This window comes from Oncorhynchus gorbuscha, unplaced genomic scaffold (genome assembly GCF_021184085.1).
Source record: "Oncorhynchus gorbuscha isolate QuinsamMale2020 ecotype Even-year unplaced genomic scaffold, OgorEven_v1.0 Un_scaffold_576, whole genome shotgun sequence".
Lineage (NCBI taxonomy): Eukaryota > Metazoa > Chordata > Actinopteri > Salmoniformes > Salmonidae > Oncorhynchus > Oncorhynchus gorbuscha.
In genome coordinates, this window is record NW_025745411.1 from 1 (window position 1) to 14801 (window position 14801).

A 14801-nucleotide genomic window follows, 5' to 3' on the forward strand; every position below is an offset into this window, starting at 1 on the left:
AGGATAAACACACCAGTGTGGTAACAGGATAAACACACCAGTGGTAACAGGATAAACACACCAGGATAAACACACCAGTGGTAACAGGATAAACACACCAGTGGTAACAGGATAAACACACCAGTGGTAACTGGATAAACACACCAGTGGTAACAGGATAAACACACCAGTGTTAACAGGATAAACACACCAGTGTTAACAGGATAAGCACACCAGTGGTAACAGGATAACCACACCAGTGTATGGGTGGTAACAGGATAAACACACCAGGGTATGGGTGGTAACTGGATAAACACACCAGGGTATGGGTGGTAACTGGATAAACACACCAGGGTATGGGTGGTAACAGGATAAACACACCAGTGGTAACAGGATAAACACACCAGTGTTAACAGGATAACCACACCAGTGGTAACAGGATAAACACACCAGTGTATGGGTGGTAACAGGATAAACACACCAGTGTATGGGTGGTAACAGGATAAACACACCAGTGTATGGGTGGTAACAGGATAAACACACCAGTGTATGGGTGGTAACTGGATAAACACACCAGGGTATGGGTGGTAACAGGATAAACACACCAGTGGTAACAGGATAAACACACCAGTGTATGGGTGGTAACAGGATAAACACACCAGTGTATGGGTGGTAACAGGATAACCACACCAGTGGTAACAGGATAAACACACCAGTGTATGGGTGGTAACAGGATAAACACACCAGTGTATGGGTGGTAACAGGATAAACACACCAGGGTATGGGTGGTAACAGGATAAACACACCAGTGTATGGGTGGTAACAGGATAAACACACCAGTGGTAACAGGATAAACACACCAGTGTTAACAGGATAAACACACCAGTGTATGGGTGGTAACAGGATAAACACACCAGTGTATGGGTGGTAACAGGATAAACACACCAGTGTATGGGTGGTAACAGGATAAACACACCAGTGGTAACAGGATAAACACACCAGGGTATGGGTGGTAACAGGATAAACACACCAGTGTATGGGTGGTAACAGGATAAACACACCAGTGTATGGGTGGTAACAGGATAAACACACCAGTGTATGGGTGGTAACAGGATAAACACACCAGTGTATGGGTGGTAACAGGATAAACACACCAGTGTATGGGTGGTAACAGGATAAACACACCAGGGTATGGTTTTAACGTAGCTTGTCAGAGACCATTAGTAGTGATTAAAGCACAGCACACACACACACACACACACACACACACACACACACACACACACACACACACACACACACACACACACACACACACACACACACACACACACACACACACACACACTCCCTTAATGTTGTTAACACATCATTAACTACTGCATAACACAGGACTCCCTCAGAGATCTTTAAGAGGACTCTATTGGATTCTATAAGATTATTTTAGACTCCATTGGAGTCTATAAAATTATATTAGACTCTTTTGGAGTCTATTAGACTCCATTGGACTCTATTGGACTCTACTGGACTCTATTGGACTCTACTGGACTATACTGGACTCTACTGGACTCTATTGGACTATACTGGACTATACTGGACTCTACTGGACTCTATTGGACTATACTGGACTCTATTGGACTATACTGGACTATACTGGACTCTATTAGACTATATTGGACTCTACTGGACTCTATTGGACAATTGGCATCGGTTGTTCCGAGAATGACGTTTCATGTCTGACCCGTCAGAGCGCTGAACAACAGCGACCTCTTGTGATTGGTTTAGGGAATTACATCGTCGTGGCATTATCGTCATGGAGGAGCAGGAAGTAGTGAGCGTGGAAAATAAAGCTCTCCGGTCTCTAAATGCTGATGTCAAAACCCACGTTAATTTTATTAATCAGTCGAAACAAAGCGCCCGGGCATGGTGGTTGGATTATTCCGGACATCCAGTTTCTTATGGCGATATACGAACGAACGGGTTATTAAGTATGAATACTTTTCTGAGTGAGTCCCTCCCTCATGTCTTTTTTGTGTTACTCAAATACTTGATCTGTATTACGTTTAACATGTAATGTAATTTAGCTATGGGTTGAACCAAGAGGACAGTTAAACCCCAACAAAACATTACTCGGCTATGAGCCTTTCCCAAATGTTGAATTGAATGATTTGTAGCCGAAAGCTGTTGTTCGTGACATGTAATTTCCCTCCATCTCATTCCCACTCTCCGCAGCGCATCCATGGGTTTTCAGAGCCGCTCGAAATGGGGCGAAACTTTTAGCTAATCAGCAAGATGTTTATATGCCAACAGCTGCCACCGAATATGAAGAGGACGGTGACCCCAGGTTTCTGAATGTTGTCATAGCTACCCCAGGTGTGTCCCTCTCTATGTTGCTTCCCATCAACCCCGTTGACAGACACCTGTTGTACACTACACTTCCTAGTGCTGTCGTTTCCTTTCCTCGTTGTCACCTACCTCGATATAAAGGAGTCAAACCAATAATAGCATTGACATGTTCCCTGTCCCAGGCTACTAGGTTCAAATCCCCGAGCTGATAAGGTACAAGTCTGTCGTTCTGCCCCTGAACAGGCAGTTTATTTTTTATATTTTTTATTTCACCTTTATTTAACCAGGTAGGCTAGTTGAGAACAAGTTCTCATTTGCAACTGCGACCTGGCCAAGATAAAGCATAGCAGTGTGAACAGACAACACAGAGTTACACATGGAGTAAACAATTAACAAGTCAATAACACAGTGTCCCTAGGCCGTCATTGAAAATAAGAATTTGTTCTTAACTGACTTGCCTAGTAAAATAAAGGTAAAATAAAAAATAAAAAAATTAAATAGGCTGTTTAAAAATAAATAAATGGTAGGCCTAGGCAACAGACAAGGAGATGAAAACCTAGACTATTGAGAGACTTCCCCTCAAGTTGTTGTTCCTGTCACCACCCACACATGCATTACTTGTTTCAAAAAGTTATTTTGATTGTTTCTTTCTGTGTTCCAGTATTGTTTGTAGCAGCCTGGGTCCCTGGTCTTTATAGCCTGGGTCCCTGGTCTTTATAGTAGCCTGGGTCCCTGGTCTTTATAGTAGCCTGGGTCCCTGGTCTTTATAGTAGCCTGGGTCCCTGGTCTTTATAGTAGCCTGGGTCCCTGGTCTTTATAGTAGCCTGGGTCCCTGGTCTTTATAGTAGCCTGGGTCCCTGGTCTTTATAGTAGCCTGGGTCCCTGGTCTTTATAGTAGCCTGGGTCCCTGGTCTTTATAGTAGCCTGGGTCCCTGGTCTTTATAGTAGCCTGGGTCCCTGGTCTTTATAGTAGCCTGGGTCCCTGGTCTTTATAGTAGCCTGGGTCCCTGGTCTTTATAGTAGCCTGGGTCCCTGGTCTTTATAGTAGCCTGGGTCCCTGGTCTTTATAGTAGCCTGGGTCCCTGGTCTTTATAGTAGCCTGGGTCCCTGGTCTTTATAGTAGCCTGGGTCCCTGGTCTTTATAGTAGCCTGGGTCCCTGGTCTTTATAGTAGCCTGGGTCCCTGGTCTTTATAGTAGCCTGGGTCCCTGGTCTTTATAGTAGCCTGGGTCCCTGGTCTTTATAGTAGCCTGGGTCCCTGGTCTTTATAGTAGCCTGGGTCCCTGGTCTTTATAGTAGCCTGGGTCCCTGGTCTTTATAGTAGCCTGGGTCCCTGGTCTTTATAGTAGCCTGGGTCCCTGGTCTTTATAGTAGCCTGGGTCCCTGGTCTTTATAGTAGCCTGGGTCCCTGGTCTTTATAGTAGCCTGGGTCCCTGGTCTTTATAGTAGCCTGGGTCCCTGGTCTTTATAGGAGCCTGGGTCCCTGGTCTTTATAGTAGCCTGGGTCCCTGGTCTTTATAGTAGCCTGGGTCCCTGGTCTTTATAGGAGCCTGGGTCCCTGGTCTTTATAGTAGCCTGGGTCCCTGGTCTTTATAGTAGCCTGGGTCCCTGGTCTTTATAGTAGCCTGGGTCCCTGGTCTTTATAGTAGCCTGGGTCCCTGGTCTTTATAGTAGCCTGGGTCCCTGGTCTTTATAGCAGCCTGGGTCCCTGGTCTTTATAACAGCCTGGGTCCCTGGTCTTTATAGTAGCCTGGGTCCCTGGTCTTTATAGTAGCCTGGGTCCCTGGTCTTTATAGTAGCCTGGGTCCCTGGTCTTTATAGTAGCCTGGGCCTGGGTCCCTGGTCTTTATAGTAGCCTGGGTCCCTGGTCTTTATAGTAGCCTGGGTCCCTGGTCTTTATAGTAGCCTGGGTCCCTGGTCTTTATAGTAGCCTGGGTCCCTGGTCTTTATAGTAGCCTGGGTCCCTGGTCTTTATAGTAGCCTGGGTCCCTGGTCTTTATAGTAGCCTGGGTCCCTGGTCTTTATAGTAGCCTGGGTCCCTGGTCTTTATAGTAGCCTGGGTCCCTGGTCTTTATAGTAGCCTGGGTCCCTGGTCTTTATAGTAGCCTGGGTCCCTGGTCTTTATAGGAGCCTGGGTCCCTGGTCTTTATAGTAGCCTGGGTCCCTGGTCTTTATAGTAGCCTGGGTCCCTGGTCTTTATAGTAGCCTGGGTCCCTGGTCTTTATAGTAGCCTGGGTCCCTGGTCTTTATAGTAGCCTGGGTCCCTGGTCTTTATAGTAGCCTGGGTCCCTGGTCTTTATAGTAGCCTGGGTCCCTGGTCTTTATAGCAGCCTGGGTCCCTGGTCTTTATAGTAGCCTGGGTCCCTGGTCTTTATAGTAGCCTGGGTCCCTGGTCTTTATAGTAGCCTGGGTCCCTGGTCTTTATAGTAGCCTGGGTCCCTGGTCTTTATAGTAGCCTGGGTCCCTGGTCTTTATAGTAGCCTGGGTCCCTGGTCTTTATAGTAGCCTGGGTCCCTGGTCTTTATAGTAGCCTGGGTCCCTGGTCTTTATAGTAGCCTGGGTCCCTGGTCTTTATAGTAGCCTGGGTCCCTGGTCTTTATAGTAGCCTGGGTCCCTGGTCTTTATAGTAGCCTGGGTCCCTGGTCTTTATAGTAGCCTGGGTCCCTGGTCTTTATAGTAGCCTGGGTCCCTGGTCTTTATAGTAGCCTGGGTCCCTGGTCTTTATAGTAGCCTGGGTCCCTGGTCTTTATAGTAGCCTGGGTCCCTGGTCTTTATAGTAGCCTGGGTCCCTGGTCTTTATAGTAGCCTGGGTCCCTGGTCTTTATAGTAGCCTGGGTCCCTGGTCTTTATAGTAGCCTGGGTCCCTGGTCTTTATAGTAGCCTGGGTCCCTGGTCTTTATAGTAGCCTGGGTCCCTGGTCTTTATAGTAGCCTGGGTCCCTGGTCTTTATAGTAGCCTGGGTCCCTGGTCTTTATAGTAGCCTGGGTCCCTGGTCTTTATAGTAGCCTGGGTCCCTGGTCTTTATAGTAGCCTGGGTCCCTGGTCTTTATAGTAGCCTGGGTCCCTGGTCTTTATAGTAGCCTGGGTCCCTGGTCTTTATAGTAGCCTGGGTCCCTGGTCTTTTATAGTAGCCTGGTCTTTATAGTAGCCTGGGTCCCTGGTCTTTATAGTAGCCTGGGTCCCTGGTCTTTATAGTAGCCTGGGTCCCTGGTCTTTATAGTAGCCTGGGTCCCTGGTCTTTATAGTAGCCTGGGTCCCTGGTCTTTATAGTAGCCTGGGTCCCTGGTCTTTATAGTAGCCTGGGTCCCTGGTCTTTATAGTAGCCTGGGTCCCTGGTCTTTATAGTAGCCTGGGTCCCTGGTCTTTATAGTAGCCTGGGTCCCTGGTCTTTATAGTAGCCTGGGTCCCTGGTCTTTATAGTAGCCTGGGTCCCTGGTCTTTATAGTAGCCTGGGTCCCTGATCTTTATAGTAGCCTGGGTCCCTGGTCTTTATAGTAGCCTGGGTCCCTGATCTTTATAGTAGCCTGGGGGTAGCCCCTGGTCTTTATAGTAGCCTGGGTCCCTGGTCTTTATAGTAGCCTGGGTCCCTGGTCTTTATAGTAGCCTGGGTCCCTGGTCTTTATAGTAGCCTGGGTCCCTGGTCTTTATAGTAGCCTGGGTCCCTGGTCTTTATAGTAGCCTGGGTCCCTGGTCTTTATAGTAGCCTGGGTCCCTGGTCTTTATAGTAGCCTGGGTCCCTGGTCTTTATAGTAGCCTGGGTCCCTGGTCTTTATAGTAGCCTGGGTCCCTGGTCTTTATAGTAGCCTGGGTCCCTGGTCTTTATAGTAGCCTGGGTCCCTGGTCTTTATAGTAGCCTGGGTCCCTGGTCTTTATAGCAGCCTGGGTCCCTGGTCTTTATAGCAGCCTGGGTCCCTGGTCTTTATAGTAGCCTGGGTCCCTGGTCTTTATAGTAGCCTGGGTCCCTGGTCTTTATAGTAGCCTGGGTCCCTGGTCTTTATAGTAGCCTGGGTCCCTGGTCTTTATAGTAGCCTGGGTCCCTGGTCTTTATAGTAGCCTGGGTCCCTGGTCTTTATAGTAGCCTGGGTCCCTGGTCTTTATAGTAGCCTGGGTCCCTGGTCTTTATAGTAGCCTGGGTCCCTGGTCTTTATAGTAGCCTGGGTCCCTGGTCTTTATAGTAGCCTGGGTCCCTGGTCTTTATAGTAGCCTGGGTCCCTGGTCTTTATAGTAGCCTGGGTCCCTGGTCTTTATAGTAGCCTGGGTCCCTGGTCTTTATAGTAGCCTGGGTCCCTGGTCTTTATAGTAGCCTGGGTCCCTGGTCTTTATAGCAGCCTGGGTCCCTGGTCTTTATAGTAGCCTGGGTCCCTGGTCTTTATAGTAGCCTGGGTCCCTGGTCTTTATAGTAGCCTGGGTCCCTGGTCTTTATAGTAGCCTGGGTCCCTGGTCTTTATAGCAGCCTGGGTCCCTGGTCTTTATAGTAGCCTGGGTCCCTGGTCTTTATAGTAGCCTGGGTCCCTGGTCTTTATAGTAGCCTGGGTCCCTGGTCTTTATAGTAGCCTGGGTCCCTGGTCTTTATAGTAGCCTGGGTCCCTGGTCTTTATAGTAGCCTGGGTCCCTGGTCTTTATAGTAGCCTGGGTCCCTGGTCTTTATAGTAGCCTGGGTCCCTGGTCTTTATAGTAGCCTGGGTCCCTGGTCTTTATAGTAGCCTGGGTCCCTGGTCTTTATAGTAGCCTGGGTCCCTGGTCTTTATAGTAGCCTGGGTCCCTGGTCTTTATAGCCTGGGTCCCTAGTCTTTATAGCCTGGGTCCCTGGTCTTTATAGTAGCCTGGGTCCCTGGTCTTTATAGTAGCCTGGGTCCCTGGTCTTTATAGTAGCCTGGGTCCCTGGTCTTTATAGTAGCCTGGGTCCCTGGTCTTTATAGTAGCCTGGGTCCCTGGTCTTTATAGTAGCCTGGGTCCCTGGTCTTTATAGTAGCCTGGGTCCCTGGTCTTTATAGTAGCCTGGGTCCCTGGTCTTTATAGTAGCCTGGGTCCCTGGTCTTTATAGTAGCCTGGGTCCCTGGTCTTTATAGTAGCCTGGGTCCCTGGTCTTTATAGTAGCCTGGGTCCCTGGTCTTTATAGTAGCCTGGGTCCCTGGTCTTTATAGTAGCCTGGGTCCCTGGTCTTTATAGTAGCCTGGGTCCCTGGTCTTTATAGTAGCCTGGGTCCCTGGTCTTTATAGTAGCCTGGGTCCCTGGTCTTTATAGTAGCCTGGGTCCCTGGTCTTTATAGTAGCCTGGGTCCCTGGTCTTTATAGTAGCCTGGGTCCCTGGTCTTTATAGTAGCCTGGGTCCCTGGTCTTTATAGTAGACTGGGTCCCTGGTCTTTATAGTAGCCTGGGTCCCTGGTCTTTATAGTAGCCTGGGTCCCTGGTCTTTATAGTAGCCTGGGTCCCTGGTCTTTATAGTAGCCTGGGTCCCTGGTCTTTATAGCAGCCTGGGTCCCTGGTCTTTATAGTAGCCTGGGTCCCTGGTCTTTATAGTAGCCTGGGTCCCTGGTCTTTATAGTAGACTGGGTCCCTGGTCTTTATAGCAGCCTGGGTCCCTGGTCTTTATAGTAGCCTGGGTCCCTGGTCTTTATAGCAGCCTGGGTCCCTGGTCTTTATAGTAGCCTGGGTCCCTGGTCTTTATAGTAGCCTGGGTCCCTGGTCTTTATAGTAGCCTGGGTCCCTGGTCTTTATAGTAGCCTGGGTCCCTGGTCTTTATAGCAGCCTGGGTCCCTGGTCTTTATAGTAGCCTGGGTCCCTGGTCTTTATAGTAGCCTGGGTCCCTGGTCTTTATAGCAGCCTGGGTCCCTGGTCTTTATAGTAGCCTGGGTCCCTGGTCTTTATAGTAGCCTGGGTCCCTGGTCTTTATAGTAGCCTGGGTCCCTGGTCTTTATAGGAGCCTGGGTCCCTGCCTGGGTCCCTGGTCTTTATAGTAGCCTGGGTCCCTGGTCTTTATAGTAGCCTGGGTCCCTGGTCTTTATAGTAGCCTGGGTCCCTGGTCTTTATAGTAGCCTGGGTCCCTGGTCTTTTATAGTAGCCTGGGTCCCTGGTCTTTATAGTAGCCTGGGTCCCTGGTCTTTATAGTAGCCTGGGTCCCTGGTCTTTATAGTAGCCTGGGTCCCTGGTCTTTATAGTAGCCTGGGTCCCTGGTCTTTATAGTAGCCTGGGTCCCTGGTCTTTATAGTAGCCTGGGTCCCTGGTCTTTATAGTAGCCTGGGTCCCTGGTCTTTATAGTAGCCTGGGTCCCTGGTCTTTATAGTAGCCTGGGTCCCTGGTCTTTATAGTAGCCTGGGTCCCTGGTCTTTATAGTAGCCTGGGTCCCTGGTCTTTATAGTAGCCTGGGTCCCTGGTCTTTATAGTAGCCTGGGTCCCTGGTCTTTATAGTAGCCTGGGTCCCTGGTCTTTATAGTAGCCTGGGTCCCTGGTCTTTATAGTAGCCTGGGTCCCTGGTCTTTATAGTAGCCTGGGTCCCTGGTCTTTATAGTAGCCTGGGTCCCTGGTCTTTATAGTAGCCTGGGTCCCTGGTCTTTATAGTAGCCTGGGTCCCTGGTCTTTATTAGCCTAGCAGCCTGGGTCCCTGGTCTTTATAGTAGCCTGGGTCCCTGGTCTTTATAGTAGCCTGGGTCCCTGGTCTTTATAGTAGCCTGGGTCCCTGGTCTTTATAGCAGCCTGGGTCCCTGGTCTTTATAGTAGCCTGGGTCCCTGGTCTTTATAGCAGCCTGGGTCCCTGGTCTTTATAGTAGCCTGGGTCCCTGGTCTTTATAGTAGCCTGGGTCCCTGGTCTTTATAGTAGCCTGGGTCCCTGGTCTTTATAGTAGCCTGGGTCCCTGGTCTTTATAGCAGCCTGGGTCCCTGGTCTTTATAGTAGCCTGGGTCCCTGGTCTTTATAGTAGCCTGGGTCCCTGGTCTTTATAGTAGCCTGGGTCCCTGGTCTTTATAGTAGCCTGGGTCCCTGGTCTTTATAGTAGCCTGGGTCCCTGGTCTTTATAGCAGCCTGGGTCCCTGGTCTTTATAGCAGCCTGGATCCCTGGTCTTTATAGCAGCCTGGGTCCCTGGTCTTTATAGTAGCCTGGGTCCCTGGTCTTTATAGTAGCCTGGGTCCCTGGTCTTTATAGTAGCCTGGGTCTCTGGTCTTTACAGTAGCCTGGGTCCCTGGTCTTTACAGTAGCCTGGGTCCCTGGCCTTTACAGTAGCCTGGGTCCCTGGTCTTTATAGTAGCCTGGGTCCCTGGTCTTTATAGCAGCCTGTGTCCCTGGTCTTTATAGTAGCCTGGGTCCCTGGTCTTTATAGTAGCCTGGGTCCCTGGTCTTTATAGTAGCCTGGGTCCCTGGTCTTTATAGCAGCCTGGGTCCCTGGTCTTTATAGTAGCCTGGGTCCCTGGTCTTTATAGCAGCCTGGGTTCCTGGTCTTTATAGTAGCCTGGGTCCCTGGTCTTTATAGTAGCCTGGGTCCCTGGTCTTTATAGTAGCCTGGGTCCCTGGTCTTTATAGGAGCCTGGGTCCCTGGTCTTTATAGTAGCCTGGGTCCCTGGTCTTTATAGGAGCCTGGGTCCCTGGTCTTTATAGTAGCCTGGGTCCCTGGTCTTTATAGTAGCCTGGGTCCCTGGTCTTTATAGCAGCCTGGGTCCCTGGTCTTTATAGTAGCCTGGGTCCCTGGTCTTTATAGTAGCCTGGGTCCCTGGTCTTTATAGCAGCCTGGGTCCCTGGTCTTTATAGTAGCCTGGGTCCCTGGTCTTTATAGTAGCCTGGGTCCCTGGTCTTTATAGTAGCCTGGGTCCCTGGTCTTTATAGTAGCCTGGGTCCCTGGTCTTTATAGTAGCCTGGGTCCCTGGTCTTTATAGTAGCCTGGGTCCCTGGTCTTTATAGTAGCCTGGGTCCCTGGTCTTTATAGCAGCCTGGGTCCCTGGTCTTTATAGTAGCCTGGGTCCCTGGTCTTTATAGTAGCCTGGGTCCCTGGTCTTTATAGTAGACTGGGTCCCTGGTCTTTATAGTAGCCTGGGTCCCTGGTCTTTATAGTAGCCTGGGTCCCTGGTCTTTATAGCAGCCTGGGTCCCTGGTCTTTATAGTAGCCTGGGTCCCTGGTCTTTATAGTAGCCTGGGTCCCTGGTCTTTATAGTAGCCTGGGTCCCTGGTCTTTATAGCAGCCTGGGTCCCTGGTCTTTATAGCAGCCTGGGTCCCTGGTCTTTATAGTAGCCTGGGTCCCTGGTCTTTATAGTAGCCTGGGTCCCTGGTCTTTATAGTAGCCTGGGTCCCTGGTCTTTATAGTAGCCTGGGTCCCTGGTCTTTATAGTAGCCTGGGTCCCTGGTCTTTATAGCAGCCTGGGTCCCTGGTCTTTATAGCAGCCTGGATCCCTGGTCTTTATAGTAGCCTGGGTCCCTGGTCTTTATAGTAGCCTGGGTCCCTGGTCTTTATAGTAGCCTGGGTCCCTGGTCTTTATAGTAGCCTGGGTCTCTGGTCTTTACAGTAGCCTGGGTCCCTGGTCTTTACAGTAGCCTGGGTCCCTGGCCTTTACAGTAGCCTGGGTCCCTGGTCTTTATAGTAGCCTGGGTCCCTGGTCTTTATAGCAGCCTGTGTCCCTGGTCTTTATAGTAGCCTGGGTCCCTGGTCTTTATAGTAGCCTGGGTCCCTGGTCTTTATAGCAGCCTGGGTCCCTGGTCTTTATAGTAGCCTGGGTCCCTGGTCTTTATAGCAGCCTGGGTTCCTGGTCTTTATAGTAGCCTGGGTCCCTGGTCTTTATAGTAGCCTGGGTCCCTGGTCTTTATAGTAGCCTGGGTCCCTGGTCTTTATAGTAGCCTGGGTCCCTGGTCTTTATAGTAGCCTGGGTCCCTGGTCTTTATAGCAGCCTGGGTCCCTGGTCTTTATAGCAGCCTGGGTCCCTGGTCTTTATAGTAGCCTGGGTCCCTGGTCTTTATAGTAGCCTGGGTCCCTGGTCTTTATAGTAGCCTGGGTCCCTGATCTTTATAGTAGCCTGGGTCCCTGGTCTTTATAGTAGCCTGGGTCCCTGGTCTTTATAGTAGCCTGGGTCTCTGGTCTTTATAGTAGCCTGGGTCCCTGGTCTTTACAGTAGCCTGGGTCCCTGGTCTTTATAGTAGCCTGGGTCCCTGGTCTTTACAGTAGCCTGGGTCCCTGGTCTTTACAGTAGCCTGGGTCCCTGGTCTTTATAGTAGCCTGGGTCCCTGGTCTTTATAGTAACCTGGGTCCCTGGTCTTTATAGTAGCCTGGTCTTTTTCTGATCTGGCCAACTCCTGATGGAATTGTCGTAACAAATCATTTGGCTTGGCGATTGAGTAGACAAAAAGCACAATCAGACCTGGGACCAGCTCTGACCAGGAGTGTTGACAGATCTGGGACCAGCTCTGTCCAGGAGTGTTGACAGGCCTGGGACCAGCTCTGTCCAGGAGTGTTGACAGGCCTGGGACCAACAATGTCCAGGGAGTATTGACAGATCTGGGACCAGCTCTGACCAGGAATGTGTAAAAACACTTTGAAACACAAGTTTCAAAGACGTCATTGTTTCTCTCTGTGTTCCAGTGTACTCTCTGCAAGACTGTTGATAGGTTTCACAGACATCATTGTTTCTCTCTGTGTTCCAGTGTACTCTGCAGGAGTGTTGATAGGTTTCACAGACATCATTGTTTCTCTCTGTGTTCCAGTGTACTCTCTACAGGACTGTTGATAGGTTTCACAGACATCATTGTTTCTCTCTGTGTTCCAGTGTACTCTCTACAGGACTGTTGATAGGTTTCACAGACATCATTGTTTCTCTCTGTGTTCCAGTGTACTCTCTACAGGACTGTTGATAGGTTTCACAGACATCATTGTTTCTCTCTGTGTTCCAGTGTACTCTACAGGACTGTTGATAGGTTTCACAGACATCATTGTTTCTCTCTGTGTTCTAGTGTACTCTCTACAGGACTGTTGATAGGTTTCACAGACATCATTGTTTCTCTCTGTGTTCCAGTGTGCTCTCTACAGGACTGTTGATAGGTTTCACAGACATCATTGTTTCTCTCTGTGTTCCAGTGTACTCTCTACAGGACTGTTGATAGGTTTCACAGACATCATTGTTTCTCTCTGTGTTCCAGTGTACTCTCTGCAGGACTGTTGATAGGTTTCACAGACATCATTGTTTCTCTCTGTGTTCCAGTGTACTCTCTGCAGGAGTGTTGTCTGATGCTAATCCGTAATCTGGTAGAAGAGGAGGACTACGGCAGACTGGACATCCCCGAGTCACTGAAGACAGACCTCAGACAACAGCCTGACTTACTGAAGGAGCTGGGACTCATCAACCGTCTCAGAATGTTGACCTAGGATCAGTTGTATCATTTAGATCACAATGAATCAGATTACATGGACAGGGGGGGGGGATGACCTGATCCTAGATCAGCTCTCATACTCTGAGAAGCTTTATGCATAACAGGCTACTGAATAATGGACTTTCTGTTGACCAAATGTAGCCCCCCCCTCCCTTGCTCTGAACTCGTTAGTGGCTCTAGAACAGTGGACTTCAGTCAGGTTCGGGGAACTGCAATGGGGTCGCGAATTAAGAATACTTATTATTATAAAGAGTACATATTATTGTGTGGGACAAATATATATATTTTTTTTAAATAAAGATTTTTTTTTTCAATGTTTATTGAATAAATGTATTTGTTTGTTTCTTTTCATTTTGATGAGGGTGTGAAAACACAATGAATTTAACGTTATACGGGGTGAGGTCGCAATAAATTCTTGAGGAGAAAATGAGGTCCCCATTGAAACATGTTGAATACCACTGACTTAAAAGTATCTGAATGGAACTTGTCCCTACTCTGAACTCATTGGTGACTCTAGAAGCTCAGAGTATTTGAATGGAACTTGTCCCTACCCTGAACTCATTGGTGACTCTAGAAGCTTAGAGTATTTGAATGGAACTTGTCCCTACTCTGAACTCATTGGTGACTCTAGAAGCTCAGAGCATTTGAATGGAACTTGTCCCTACTCTGAACTCATTGGTGACTCTAGAAGCTCAAGAGTATTTGAATGGAACTTGTCCCTACTCTGAACTCATTGGTGACTCTAGAAGCTCAGAGTATTTGAATGGAACTTGTCCCTACCCTGAACTCATTGGTGACTCTAGAAGCTTAGAGTATTTGAATGGAACTTGTCCCTACTCTGAACTCATTGGTGACTCTAGAAGCTCAGAGCATTTGAATGGAACTTGTCCCTACTCTGAACTCATTGGTGACTCTAGAAGCTCAAGAGTATTTGAATGGAACTTGTCCCTACTCTGAACTCATTGGTGACTCTAGAAGCTTAGAGTATTTGAATGGAACTTGTCCCTACTCTGAACTCATTGGTGACTCTAGAAGCTTAGAGTATTTGAATGGAACTTGTCCCTACTCTGAACTCATTGGTGACTCTAGAAGCTCAGAGTATTTGAATGGAACTTGTCCCTACTCTGAACTCATTGGTGACTCTAGAAGCTCAGAGTATTTGAATGGAACTTGTCCCTACTCTGAACTCATTGGTGACTCTAGAAGCTCAGAGTATTTGAATGGAACTTGTCCCTACTCTGAACTCATTGGTGACTCTAGAAGCTCAGAGTATTTGAATGGAACTTGTCCCTACTCTGAACTCATTGGTGACTCTAGAAGCTCAGAGTATTTGAATGGAACTTGTCCCTACCCTGAACTCATTGGTGACTCTAGAAGCTTAGAGTATTTGAATGGAACTTGTCCCTACTCTGAACTCATTGGTGACTCTAGAAGCTCAGAGTATTTGAATGGAACTTGTCCCTACTCTGAACTCATTGGTGACTCTAGAAGCTCAGAGTATTTGAATGGAACTTGTCCCTACCCTGAACTCATTGGTGACTCTAGAAGCTCAGAGTATTTGAATGGAACTTGTCCCTACCCTGAACTCATTGGTGACTCTAGAAGCTCAGAGCATCTGAATGGAACTTGTCCCTACCCTGAACTCATTGGTGACTCTAGAAGCTTAGAGTATTTGAATGGAACTTGTCCCTACTCTGAACTCATTGGTGACTCTAGAAGCTCAGAGTATTTGAATGGAACTTGTCCCTACCCTGAACTCATTGGTGACTCTAGAAGCTCAGAACATCTGAATGGAACTTGTCCCTACTCTGAACTCATTGGTGACTCTAGAAGCTCAAGAGTATTTGAATGGAACTTGTCCCTACTCTGAACTCATTGGTGACTCTAGAAGCTTAGAGTATTTGAATGGAACTTGTCCCTACTCTGAACTCATTGGTGACTCTAGAAGCTCAGAGTATTTGAATGGAACTTGTCCCTACTCTGAACTCATTGGTGACTCTAGAAGCTCAGAGCATTTGAATGGAACTTGTCCCTACCCTGAACTCATTGGTGACTAGAAGCTTAGAGCATCTGATGGAACTTGTCCCTACTCTGAACTCATTGGTCACAGCGCTTTATGTCGACCAAATGTAGCCTT

The 14801-nt window shown here is 48.4% G+C and overlaps 1 protein-coding gene across 4 annotated transcripts; it reads left to right on the forward strand.

Moving 5' to 3' along the window:
• The first annotated feature begins 1778 nt into the window (after nt 1–1778).
• On the forward strand, nt 1779–14784 carry LOC124018764 (von Hippel-Lindau disease tumor suppressor-like). Of its 4 annotated transcripts, none has more exons than XM_046334112.1 (3): nt 1779–1985; nt 2212–2352; nt 12496–14784. In XM_046334112.1, the coding sequence occupies exon 3, from the start codon at nt 13542–13544 to the stop codon at nt 14532–14534; it is 993 nt and encodes a 330-aa protein (XP_046190068.1). In that variant the 5' UTR covers nt 1779–1985; nt 2212–2352; nt 12496–13541; the 3' UTR covers nt 14535–14784. The 4 variants fall into 4 exon arrangements, with proteins under 4 accessions (XP_046190068.1, XP_046190069.1, XP_046190070.1 ...); XM_046334113.1 differs by having other exon boundaries at nt 1779–1967; XM_046334114.1 differs by having other exon boundaries at nt 12496–12982.
• Nucleotides 14785–14801: the final 17 nt, after the last annotated feature.